Here is a 13,797-nt window from a genome sequence, read left to right as displayed (position 1 = left end):
TATACCTTTTATGAAGAAATAAACTTTCATTTTTGAATACCTTGTCTATTTGTTTCTCTTTTTGTAGTACAGTTAATATTCTTACTTGAAAAGGTAAAGCTTATTTTCCATTTAAAAGTTTTAAACTGTTTAATCTCCAAAATCTCCATGTGAGTCATAGTGTATACAAATTGTATCCAGCTGTAAGCAGATGTTTTAAAGAGAGATTTCTCAGGGGTAACCTGAGAAAAAGCTTCAGTTTTTGTGACAGTATTCAAACTGATAGATATCTATAATATGTATATTATAAATTTTTCTATAGATCTGTGTACACACATGCAGGAAGCCAGTTTGCTTATGCTTATGCATATGCATATACACAAACAGCACACACACAGTTTGATATATTACCTGGTATATGTCCACTGTGTCCTCTATTTTATGTAAATTAAAAAAAAAAAAACAAACCACCTTTTTTTTGTCTTTCATTATCATTTTAAGAAATATGATGAGTTTTTTTCTTCTCCTTCTTTCTTCTCAAAGCAGAATACTGAGTGCTGATGATTTTTTAAGTTCATTGCATGTCTCCAAACTGTCATAGGGACAATTTTGTGAAAAGTTCAATATTTTCGATGACCTAACTTCTGTGAGAAAGGAGAAAAAAAAAAAAAAAGGCAAGGACTGACATAACTATTTTAGGTTATCTGTCCATCTCTCATGAGTTTCTTATTAATATGACAAAGTGATGCAGAATGAGATCAACCGTGGTATATGTGATACTTGAAAGAAAGGCCTCTGAACATAACCTACATTCCAAGAATTGCTTGAGGATGAATTTTTCCCATTTTATATTTTAATAAAACCTTCCTTGAAAAAGAAAATAAAGAATGTTCTTTTGTAATTCAGGTGCCATTAGTATTACGCATAAATCTGGTTTCAACTCATTTCACTTTACGTGGCTCAGAAATCTAAGTTATGAGTCTTCTTCATCTTTCTTTAATCAATGAGAAGAGGTAAGGTTTTGCTTCACTGTTTCCCAAGGAAACTTGGGCAATTAAAATACTAATTTAGGTACTTTAAGCCACTAAAACATCAAAGGATGGATCTGAATTGCCTTGCTTATATCACAGATCTTCATCCTAAAGCCAGCTCACAGATACAGAGATGCTCTTCATTACTAAGGCTTTTTGTACTTCTGATAAGAAAAAATTACTGTTCAATCTGTAAACCTGAGTTAGGTGAACCTTTATGACGTTACTTGTCACTATTGTTATTTCAGCATCGCTCCTTACTTCTTTTTCTTAAGAAACAATCAAATTACATTTGATCCAAAACCATAATAACTTGAAAAGCAAGTCCTTTGCAGTCACCAGGCTGCTGAGAGACGTTCCTCTTCATGGTGGGTTTCTAAAGTCTTCTTTATTACAGATAGAGGTCCTTGTGTCCACTTTCACTGGTCAATGGGTACATGGAGTTCAGCGTTAAAAGGCTAGACAGAAAAGCTGGCTAAGTCTACCTGGCAGACCTTCATTCTTTTTCTCTTGAAACTGACTCTTTGCAAACTCTTTGCTTAATACTGAATGTTATAAAACTCTAAGTGAGCCAACCAATATGGTTTTGGAAAATCAAGAAGACGGTATTACAGTACCTCATATTGCACTTTTTTTTTTTTTTCATAAAATCTAGTAAAAGAGCAGTTGCTTTACTAAAAGTGCTTTAGCTTGGAATTACATAGCAGTAGAATGTCTTAAAAAATATTCTCTAGCTGTTGATTCGTGAACAGAAAGAATCTCTTTTTCAATAGTATAGTATAAACTCTCCAGTTACGCACACTTTAAGTTGTTTGGATAACAGGGTTTTTAATCTGGAAACCAAATTATATTCAGGTGGTTATAGCAATGCAATATGTTTTTTGTTGAGTCTAAAATCATAAAATAATAGAATGGTTTGGGTTCGAAGGGACCTTAAAGATCACATAGTTCTAACCCCCTGCCACAGCAGAGAGACCTCCCACTAGACCAGGTTGCTCAAAATCCCATCTAGCTGCCCTTGAGCACTTCAGGGTTGTGGCAGCCACAACTTCTCTGGGCAAACTGTCAAACAGAGAATGAGTCCTGCCTCTGCCAGGCTAAATCTATACTTTATAAGATGAAGAAAAGGTTAGAACTGTTATTGCAGATTAAACTTGTCTATTTGGAATTTTAAAAGAGTATCTATCCCAAATATACTGAATGGTTGATTGAAGAAAATGTGTATAGCGTATATGCTAATACTACGGTTGTATGTACTTATATAGTCTTGAATTTGCTTGCATTTCTGACTCTCTATTGAGTTGGACAGACTTAATATAACTGCATTAAGGATATCATTTGTGGACAGTCACACCAATTTGCATTAAATCAGTACTTAGAAAAAACCCTCAACTGCTATCCAGAGCTGAAAAAAACCCACTTGGGAAACATATTCCTAGTAACCTAAAAATACTGGATGGAACAACCACAAGTGTCTTTGGAACAGGAGTATTTTCAAAAAGTGAATATTCAGTCATTCTCTTCCTGACACTGCCTGAAAAACATTGACAAAGATATACTGCCTTTAACTTGGGCAGAAGAATTCAGTGAAGTTTTCAGTTTGGTTTTGTGCTTGTATGTGTGTGTTGAGAGATTTATCTTTTCTTTAATTATAAGCATTTTCAAACCATGTACAAATTCTCATGTTTTCAGACATGTACAATTAACCACTGAGTTCCCTTTGATGACACAGGTCACAGGGGCCTGCTTCAGTGGAGGAAACTGGGAGCCAGATAAAATTCTCAGCTGGAGCCTTGGCTGCCATTATTATTTTCTCTTTTTCTGCTACCTGGGGCAGTTTTATCATTTGAAGATAGGAAAAAAGTGCTACTAGAGGTTCGTCCTCTAATTTAAAGATAGATATATAAGAGTTTGAGAATATCCCCCTAGAGCTATTCTCAACTTTTATGAAGAGAATGTGGAAGGAAGCTGGTAAGGTCATCATAGAGTTTTATTCCCTTAGAGCTTCTTGCTTTGTGCTCTAAGATGCGTGATCTCAAACAGAAGATTTTACACCCCTGACTTTGAACATCCCCTAGGTTAATTTTGTAGCAGGTGTTTTGTAGGGCTAAGATATTCCAAAAATCCCTTTAAAAGTAAATGAGTAAATGGTGCTTGTAGCACTCCCAAACTGTATGATGATGAAAATTCTCTGCATGACCGTAATGTGTGGATTGTGTTTTGTTGCATTGAGAAGAACAGTTTTTCTTCTGGCTGCTAGATGACTTATGGTGACTTTCATTTTTTTTGTTGTTTCATTTTTTTTCAGCTCTCATTTGCAGCAACAACCCCAGAGTTGGCTGATAAGAAAAAATATCCTTATTTCTTCCGGACAGTGCCATCTGATAATGCAGTGAATCCAGCAATTTTGAAGTTACTCAAATATTATCAGTGGAAGAGAGTAGGAACTTTAACTCAGGATGTACAAAGGTTCTCTGAGGTAAGGCTTGCATAATTTCCACTATACAAAGAGAGCTACTAATATCAGACTTCCAAGGAGCTGGTTTCTTTGTTGATGGCAATTAAGTAAAAAGAAACAGACACACTGTTTCAGTGGTGTTTGGCTTTGTCTTACTCGGTCACATTCACTGTACTGAATACACTTAATTCCCTTCTGGGGAATATTTGACTGTTTGTAATAAAGATTACCCATGCTTTTCCTTGTCTGTTTTCCAACACCCATGATCATTGCACTGAAGTGCAAAATAATCATGTTTTTGTGACTTGCCAAAGTGTATGATTTTGAAGGAGTCTTGTACCCTAACACTGGTTCACTTAAAAGAGAATGAGTCTAATTTCATCGTGTTCCTTTTGCACTCTGATATATTATAAGCATCAGTCTGAACACTGGGGAGCAAAGTCTGGTAAGTCTATGGCTGAAAATATTGGAGGAGTTTACTGAGAGAGAAATGACCGAAACCCTAAGAATTGATAAGACCAAATACTATGTACCCTCCAAATACTCTGAGTTTGACCCTGCACAACATTTTGATCATAGAAATGACAATAATGTATGGGCCAAGTGCTTTAAGCATGTTTTTAACAATGGAGTAGTTAAAAGATCCTAGAAGTAATTAAATGAAGCAAGACAAAGGAAAGAGTTTTGCCCATTAATAGGCTAACTAACAGAAGCATACCAGTTTCTTGCTTGTAGGTTTTTGGTTTTTTGCTGTTTTTTTTTTTTTTTTGGTGGTGGGTTTTGTTTTGTTTTGTTTTGTTTTTCTTAGCTTTCATTAAAAAAGATGGCTGTGTTCTGAAGACTGGCATAATTAAACTAGCGAAGAGGGGTAAGAACAGGTTGCCAATTGCTTAGATGAGCAAGATATTTTCAAAACATCTGGCATAATTAGTTTGTCATAATGTACTTAAGAAATCTTGGAACCTTCCCTTATGGGCTTTGAGAATTAAAGGACAAAAAGGAGATGAATTGCAGGGGGAAGGAAGAAAGCTTTGTGTCTGTCTTTCCAAAAAACACATAAAGACCAAGGGAATTATAGACTAGTCAAGATGAATTTAATTCCTGGAAAGACATTTGGGCAGATAATCTATTTGGAATCACCTAGAAGACAAAAAGATGCTAAGCAGTGGCCAAAACTGATTTGTCAAGAATAAATCCTGTATAGCAATCTGATTTCCCTCTATGACAAGATAACAGGTTTCAAAGAGATGGCATAGGTGATAAGTGTGATGTTTTATGACTTATAAAAATGTTAAAGGTATTCCTAAATAAAAGTAAGGAAACTTAATATTGAAGACTCTGTAAGAACAGTCTCTAACCAGTCTTTCTGCCACCAAGGTTAACTGACATGAGATATGTTGAATATTAGTTTTTAAAACAAATGCTGAAGGAAAAAGTCACCCAAAACTATGATATGTTTTATCTTTCTTTGTCTTGGAATTATAATTTCAAAGAATAGTTATCAGTGGTTTGCTGTCGAACAAGAAGGATGAGATGCTGTCAAGTGGTGTTCTCTAGAAAGATGAGGTTTTCTTTAGATACTGGGATAGAGAAAATGTTTATTAAATCTGCAGTTGATACCTAGTAGGGAAAAGCTTCAAGCACTTTGCAGAGGACAGGATTAGGTTTCAGGATGATCTTGAAAAGTAGAGACAGGTTTCAATATAATTAATATGCTAAGTTAAAAATTGCAACACGGCTATCTAGGCAGCACATCTCCAGAGAAACATGTGGGAAGCAACACAATGAACTGCAAACTGAATAAGGGTCAAGAAGTTCAAACTGCTTGACCTACTGTAGAAAGTAGAAAGAAAGCAGGTCTCATTTGACCACCCCTGGTATAATGCAATATTGACACTTATGATACACAGACTAAATGTTAACAATAATTAATGCTCATTAGAGGTACTTTGGAACATCAGGTCTAGTATTGTCTTTGAGAAGGAATTAATGAGAGATGTCTATAAAAAAGTTCAGTAATCTAGAAACATGTTTATGCGAAAGATTAAATGTGGGAAACAGTGGAATAGACCGGATAGGTTGTTGAACATCACATAGGGTTTGCTAAGATAAGGCTAAATAAGTGCAACATAGGAATTCGTGGTTTGCCTTTGGGGCAGGATGGACTTCATGTCTGTTGGAATCACTTAGGAAATGTTAAAACTGAAGCTTTCGAGGATTTGCTAGAGTAATACACTCGTTTTCAAAGTCTTTCAATTTCTCTTGAAATGTAAGCAACTGTCTGTGTCAGACTACAAACTCAATTTAGTGTGATTCATTAAAGCTTTCAGGTAATGAAAGATCTAGTTAAAACTTCCTTGAGATCAGGTGATTTTTGTAGAGTGTTTTGAATCCTGAGCCTTTGAAATTATTACAGCTCCTCATTTCCTTTTTCAGCTCCATGCAGACTTTATCCATTCCATGTGAAACCACAGGAAAAACTGGAGGAAATAATTAATTGTCTGTCTAGGAGCAGTCAGGGATGGGAGCCAGCAGCAGTGGAGGGGCACATGTGATGGCTGGCCAGATGGCCCAGCTTCACTGCAAAGGGGAAAGGCAGGCCCAGAGTTCAAGGCCAGGCTCAGACAAGGGTGCAGACTGTCAGGCAAGTAAGTCCATGGCAATGAGGCAGGTCCAGGGCCAAGCTGGGAAATCATTTCACAGGTCAGGTTCAGGTATAATGATAGCTGGGCAGGTCCATGGCAGAGACTGAAAATACAGGACTAAAGGCATGGGTGGAAGTCCCACACAGAAAGACTGTATCAGTTTGGCAGATCTCTGTCTTAATTTCCTCCAGATGACCTTCCACCTAAACACACGTAGGCATAGATATTGCCTTCTTCATGCTATATAAAGAAGACTTCATAGAGTTTAGTCAACAGGAACTCCAATTGCATCCTTCAGCTGCCATCTAACTTCTGTTGTTTTGGGGGCTGATCACTTTTTTTCTTTAGCTGGATCATTGTGTCTTGTCTCTCTGCATTTTTTACTAGGATCTTATATGTTGATAATTAAAGCTCACCTAACTTGTCTGCAAGGTATCTACCTCTGAAAGTCATAAAGCTGTTTCTTTTGGTTTACCTTGCTTTGTAATGTGACAGTTGCCTCAGTCGCTTGGATTGTCATTCTTACTCCAGTTTATCTCTGGAGCCAAAATATCAATGAATTTCTTGCTTCTATTTTAGCCATTTCCCTTGGGAACCCTTCCTGCAGAGGCTTTGTGTTATCACAATCATACATTTCCTTTCACTGGTGGAAAAACCTCTTTCTTATAAAAAAAAAATTTATCTTCCTTATTCTCCAGGTAACTGAGGGAGACAAAATGTGTGTAGAGAGAATGGAGAAGTTTATGCCAGCATGCTTTCAGTTCTTAAAGCACAAAGCCAGTATATATATATGATGCTGATACCTATGTATCTTATATCTAGATGTATTGAAGGTTCCTTTCTTGGGAGAATCCCAAGGATTATGGCTTTTCAAGTGACCTGAAATCAATGGTCTCTTCTATTGGATTATTTTTTAAATTGTATAAGTCATCCTGGTATAAGGGTAATATACATCCTGTTACTTAACTAGGACAAATTCATGCCTATTCTGCTCCTGTGTCTTATATTTTGTGGCTTGCTGTGCTCTGCTCTCATCCTCTGGGAGAAGACTCTTGTTGGTTAATTCTGTGGCAAAGATTTGTTAATGAGGTTACAAAATATATTCACGATTTTCAGCTTTAAGTATTTGCTATGGCATGTAATCATAGAATGATTTAGTTTGGAAGAGACCTCAGGAGGTTGCCTGGTCCAACCTGCTGCTCAAAGCAAGGCTAGCTTTAATATTTGTCATCCCTGAAGAATTATAGCTGTTGCATACACAGTTCTTGGAAAAGTCCTGACCATGTCCTGTTTCTAGTTCCCTGATGAACTTTCAGCTGGTTGAAAATTATGCAGCAACCAGTATGTCCAATTTTGTTGTTGTCTAGCACTACCTGTTTGGGATTGTATTTTGACTTAGGCAAAACAAGCAACACTCCTGTTGTGTTTAATGTTTCAGTGGTAAGAGTCATGAAAACAGTCATACTTAACTGTGAATAACTCGAAATTGTTGGGAGTCACCAGTATTATAGAAGATCTGAAGCCTTCAAAATATGACTGTGAAACAGAAAATTGCATAATTATTTACTTTTTTTCAGATAATGCTGTATTTCCTAATTAGTAATTCTAGTTTGCCTTACTTCAGTATTTTACTGCTCTTTTCTGCACGTTGCTTATTTATTTATGCACTTTTTTTTGTTCATGCCATGCTGCAAACTGAAAGTTGGCACTTGATTTCACTGGTACAACAAGAAGGATTCTCTGTTTTGATAGGACACTTCCTCTAGGCTGGCTTCAGTTTCTCTTTGCTCCCTCTTGCATTAAAATTCAGTGAAACTGTATTTTTTCCTCATATTTGGTGGCATATTCATGCTATTTCTAGATTTTTAAAAATATGTATTTCCCTCCCACTGAGTATCTTGTCTGGGATTGTTTTTAAAATAAATTAAATACTGATCGTCTCAAGTGACTGTTTTTCTCTACTTCTTAATAGTCATCTCTCTATGTGATTTCTCTGCTTCTTCCTGGAACTATTGAGAACTCCTAATGCAATTTTATCAGTGTAGGTGGCATTTCAAAAAGTCAGAAGAAATGAGAAGTGTGCAGTAAGCTAATGAAATAGATTAACAATACGAAAAATAAAAGATAAAATTTTCTCTCTTGTGACTCTCTGATGATCTTTATTGAGTTTAATAACCTAAAAGTACTTTGGTGACAAAAACTAAAGAGAAAAAACCCTTGTAAGTGGACAAAATAGCACTTTTTCTGGCTGACATGATTAACACTCAGGATTTCTTAAGGTTGTGCTGCATTTTGTGCACCGATATCTACTTCAAAATCAGCAGGACCTCGGGGTCCTTTTTACCCATGTTAAAAACATTTAGCACCTATAAATTCCAATTCTCATCCCCAGAAATGTAATACTGGAAAAAATAAAATTGTTCCAAAGAAAAGCAGCTAGTAAACAAGCTTTCTCAGCATAGTATATGTCTAGACCTGTAGAGAAAGCAGGGTAGAGATCTTATTAATCTAGAATCACAGAATGGTTTGGGTTGGAAAGGTTCCAGCCCCCCTGCCATGCACAGGGACATCTCACACTAAGCCATGTCACCCAAAGCTCTGTCCAACTTGGCCTTGAACACTGCCAGGGATGGATCATTCATCGCTTTCTTGGACAACTCATTCCAGTGTCTCACCACCCACACAGTAAAGAGCTTCTTCCTTATATCTAACCTAAACTTCCCCTGTTTAAGTTTGAACCTGTTACCTCTTTTCCTCTTTTCCTATCACTATAGTTCCTGATGATGTTTCTTATTGTATCTTTGTTCTCTCTCTTTGGAGTCTGTGAACTAGGATCTGAGTTAGCAATCAGTTAATTCATTGGATAAGCAGATGCAGTGAGAGATTTACTGAGGGTTTGGGAGAAATTAGGCAGGGAAAAGAAATTCAATGTCTGGTGACCTTTCAAATTTCAGCCAGAATATGACCAGTGCTTGATGGATGTAGGTATGCATTATAGAATTGTAGAATCAGCTAGGTTGGAAAAGACCCATAAGCTCATGAAGTCCAACCATTACCCCGGGACTGCCAAGGCCACAACTAAACCATGTCACTAAGAGCCTCATCTACATGGTTTTTGAATGCTTCCAGGGCGGTGACTCCACCACTGCCCTGGGGAGACTCCCAAGGTGTGATTACACCCTGACTTCTCAGGCTTGGCTTCTGAGAAAAGACAGAACAGAGATTTGCACTCTCCATTGCAGTTGCTAACAGGTATTAATGCAGCAAGAAAAATGGTACTTTTCCTTCAAGAATGAGCTTGGAAGGATATAATTTACCAGGTAACAGCAATATTTAAGCTGGAAGCTCTGCATAGTGCCCAGTGATTTAATCCTAGAAGGACCCCTGCACCTTCTTTTCTGAGAGCAGAGGAGTAGAAAAGAGAGGCAGAAAATAACACATATGAGAGATAGGAGGCAGTAAAAGAAAAAATATGGGAAGATACATGGAGAGAAAAGAACGAGAGCAGGAGAACTGCGACATTACAAAGATAATTGCTTAACTGTAGAACTTTCCCTAACAATCCTTTCTTACTGTGTCTTACTTTTTCAACATGCTGTGTCTTCCTCCTGTACTCTTTCCATCTTTTTGCTTGTTTTCTGTATCATTTCATTCCTTCAGCAGCACCTTTCAAATTCTTTTTACTGGTTCATATTTTTGTCTCTAAAGGAAATGAAAATTTCTGCTAGATCTTTCCTTTCCTGGTCCCACCCAGGAATTTCTCCTATCTTCTTGTGCTCATCTGCTTTTGGGGAAAGAGCAATCTTTTCCTAACATAGATTTCTATAGTCAGGGCAAAACAAACAGGTAACTTCTGCCCAGTTTATGAGGCAAAAGTTGTAAATTTTGTCGTCATTACTGAATAGTTATTGACACAGTCTATTCTTCTCATTTGTGTAGGTTGCTTGAGATGCCTTGATATGACCTGAAATATCCTTTAAGCATTTGTTGAAATATATTCTGTATTAAACACAGAGGTTTCTTATTTTTCTTTCGCTGGTTTAAAAGAAAAACAAAAACAAATTTTCAGCAAGCTCGGATATATACTTCAAAGCTGTGAATTACTGATGTAAAAAATGGAATCTGGAAATACCTTTTCCCTAAGAAAAGGGTTTAAGAAAAGACATCAGTCAACCTTCTTGGACATCAAATCTAGAAATGTAGGAGAACGTATGATGTAGTGTCACACAGTCACAATTCTGCCTTCTTTTCATGTTAATAATTCACTCTATAGAAAAAGAAGAAAGGGTCCAAATTCTAAGGAAATTTCACATATTCCCAGTCATCCCTTGAATGTATCTGTTGTGTCGTTAGTGCAATGCCATTTGTCCTCTGATTATCTGTGTTACAGTGTTGTACTGGGGATCTTTAGCGAAACAGTAGTGTGAATCACTCTGTAGCATATGTCTCAGGCAGACAGCCTCCCAGAGAAGTAAGAATTTAAGCTGTTAACATCTGGCCACTCTTTTGTTCATTTGTGTGGAGCAGGCAGATTGATCCCCATACAGTTAGGCTTCCAGTGCAGTTCCATGTTTTATTTACTCCACTTTTGATGCAGACTGCTGATGAAAGGGGCAGTCCTCCCCCTGCAGCTGCCCACCCAAGTTTCTGCCTTCTCTGTTGCACACGTTCTTAGCAGTCATTCTACTGTGTCATGAATCAGCTCATCTGTCCAAAGGTAATCTTCCGTTTGAAAGGTGACTCAGGTTCTGTGGTTATAGCTTCCCTTGTAGTTCTCATACCCTTTGGAAAAGAAGGACCTTAACTTTCTTGGAGAGTTATTGGATATCTCTCAAAGTGCAAAGTGCAGATTTTGCATTGTGAGAGTGTGAAAACCATTATGAAAACAGGTTTTTTTGGCTTTGAGATGTTTGTTCACCTCCAGGAGGGAGTGGGGCATGTAGTGGATGGAGGCATTTCTACTTTGCCAGGAAACAGTGCTTATATGGTGAATTCTCTTCCTGTTTTGCAAAAATTGTGACAATGTAATGAAAATTAAATAAGGAGGAGTTGTCAAAGTTACAGTGGGACTTCTAGAGGTTTTGAACACTACTGAAGTACTAGGTTTAACATGGTTCTTCTGAGTTCTGATAAATATTTAGAGGCCATGAGATTATGGGAAAGTTATACAATTATAGGACAGGAAATGGGGAGAAAGCAGAGAGATAGAACTTTAGTTTAGGTTTGTCCATCTATATAAGAAATGGTGTGTGCACATTCAACTACAGAGTAGGGGTTCATTTGTTGGTGAGAAGTGTCCTAAACCATTGAACAGAATGTCTTTTCCCTGTGAGAAAATTTCTTTGCGAGATGTGACCTGGTAAATTTAATGACATTACTTATTGCTACCCCTTTACTTAAGAATTTTTGTTTGCCATTGGCATATTCTGAGCTTGTTTGGTGCCAGTGACTAGCAGAAGAGTAATGGAGTACATGAAAACTACTTTCTAAACCATTAAATAATTTGGAAAATGGCTCCAAATTGTGGTGAACAAAAATCAACCTTGTTGCAGATCAGTAGAATAATTTGAGCTACTAACCTGTATCAAAACTTTTAGAAATACAGGACACATCAACCGGGTATTTCCTTTTTCCAAATCTTATGGCTTAGATCTTCACCAAAAAAGTCCCTCAAAATTCACAGCACAATTCTAATTCCAAGACCCAGGAAAACATTATTTTCCAAGGCAGTTTAGACATATCTATGGATTTTATAGCAGCATTCTGAAATCTCAGCTATTACTCTGAAGCACACTTTTCGGAGTTCAGATAATTCCAGAAAGATTGAGGTTGGAAGTGACCTCTGAGGGTTTCCGGGAGTTCCCTGATGATCCTGGACCTTGTCTCCAGAGCAGCCCAAAGCAAAGCCCATGACTGCTGCACAGACTGCTTTGTTTGTATGGGGTGCAGGAATAGCAAAGTCTAGAAGGAAAGACCAATTGTTTTCAGTGTATTAATTCATTACTTTGAGGAGAACAATGTATAAACTTGTAGACGACAAAGGGAATAAAGGAATTCCCATAACAAGAAGAAGCAGATCATCATAAAGGGTAGCTGGTATGATTTTTTTTAACTTAAATCAGAAAATGAAGTGTAGAGCTTCACATGTGGTAGGTCTTTACATGTGCTACACTTCCTAGAATTTCAAGGATTTGAATTTAACAGATCCCAGATGCTACAGGATCTTAAGACATTGTTGGTGCTTTCAGATTCTCTCACTTTTAAACTCTTTTGGAAAATTATAGCTGTAGCCTTTAATATTTTATTACAGATTTAAGTTTTGGTTCTGGAAAGTGTTTTAGAGCCTACAGCATATGAAGAGACTTCCCTTGTGTGGATTATCTTACTCTATGTATCGACTGTTTGGTTGTCTGAGACAGTCCCTTCAGTGATAAATTCTTGTGGATTTTAGATACACCCCATTCTTTACAAGAATCCCCTGTCCCAACCCCCCCTCCCCCTCCCTCCCCCCTGATCTAATAAAACAGAATTGCAACTATGGGCTTCTTCTACAAGTGAATGTATTTGATTTGTTAATTCAGTGTTCCATCACTTCGTGGACGACTGACATATTTAATAAAAATATATTTATTTCTTTTTGTTAGAAAATGCAGAATTAATCAACCTGATGATTATTGCAAATGTTAAGATAATAATCATAATTATAATATTGAGTAATTTTTTGCTAAATGCCTCTTTTTTTAATCCAAATAAGACAAACTACTTAGATATTGTATTAGTATTATATGGCTAAGTCAACACAGCTAAAGAGAAATTGAGACAACTTTTTTTGTAAATGTCAAAACCTAAATTGAATACGTGTTAAATAGGAGATAAATTCACTAAAAACATTGCAGTGTCTGTTTTAACTTCATCTCCAGAGCTCTTTACTGTTGCTGTGACACTAGAGGAAGCTTTAAGGAGACTCATAAAGCTAGATCTGTAAAAGCATTTAGACTCCTTGTCCCTAGCTTCAAGACCTGTGGAGTTTAGTTGTTCCTCCTTATGCAATTGTTGGAGTACTTTTTGGATACATTCCCAAAATCAGAGACGACAGCACACAAACCAAGGAACTAATAAAGGTAGCAAAGACTCAGCACCAAGATTTCCGTGTATTATAAATCCTGCCACTTTCCAGGAAGTTAAAGCCTTCCTATGGGCCTATAGAGATGTGGTTCTGTACATGCAGCGTTTGCATTCCTGATTAATTTCCTGGACCCCAAAGTGCTACTGTCTGTACTTCAAAGGCAGAGTCGAAGTCAGTCCTGACTCTTGAAGAGCTACTTCTGCGATGATGGCATTTTTTCCTTACCTTCTCTTTCAAGAACACACCAAGGAAGTGGAAATTCTGTTCCCTTCTCTTTGGAGGTCAAACTCACATCAGCCCATGATGAGGATGGAGCCCTAATCAGTAGAGTGGCAGATACCTGCATCCTTTCCTAGCAGTAACTCCAACTACTTGAACTACCATAATAAATGGAGTGCAACCCGTTCCAGAAGGGTACAGAGTAGGTAGGAAACAAGGAATGTGTCCAGATACCCTTAAACTGATGCATAACAAGAAATGCTTAAATTTTCACTGCACTGCTTTGAGGGAGGAAGGTGGGTGGTGAATTCCTGTACTTCATTCTGCAAATTACACATG

General features: G+C 37.2%; 1 protein-coding gene across 3 annotated transcripts in view; it reads left to right on the top strand.

The window, feature by feature from the left end:
- Positions 1–13,797, top strand: part of GABBR2 (gamma-aminobutyric acid type B receptor subunit 2) — a 454,845-nt gene that overhangs the window by 172,184 nt on the left and 268,864 nt on the right. For all 3 annotated transcript variants that reach the window (XM_061351451.1, XM_061351452.1, XM_061351453.1), the window contains one exon: positions 3,319–3,489. In XM_061351451.1, coding sequence (XP_061207435.1) covers positions 3,319–3,489 — 171 coding nt within the window. The remainder of the gene's footprint in view (positions 1–3,318; positions 3,490–13,797) is intronic.

This window comes from Neopsephotus bourkii, unplaced genomic scaffold (assembly GCF_033783945.1).
Source record: "Neopsephotus bourkii isolate Nb327-2 ecotype Australia unplaced genomic scaffold, CSIRO-AGI_Nbou_v1 NB_591, whole genome shotgun sequence".
Classification (NCBI taxonomy): Eukaryota; Metazoa; Chordata; class Aves; order Psittaciformes; family Psittacidae; genus Neopsephotus; species Neopsephotus bourkii.
The sequence above is the reverse complement of the archived record's forward strand: the minus strand, read 5'-3'. Positions and strand labels throughout refer to the sequence as shown.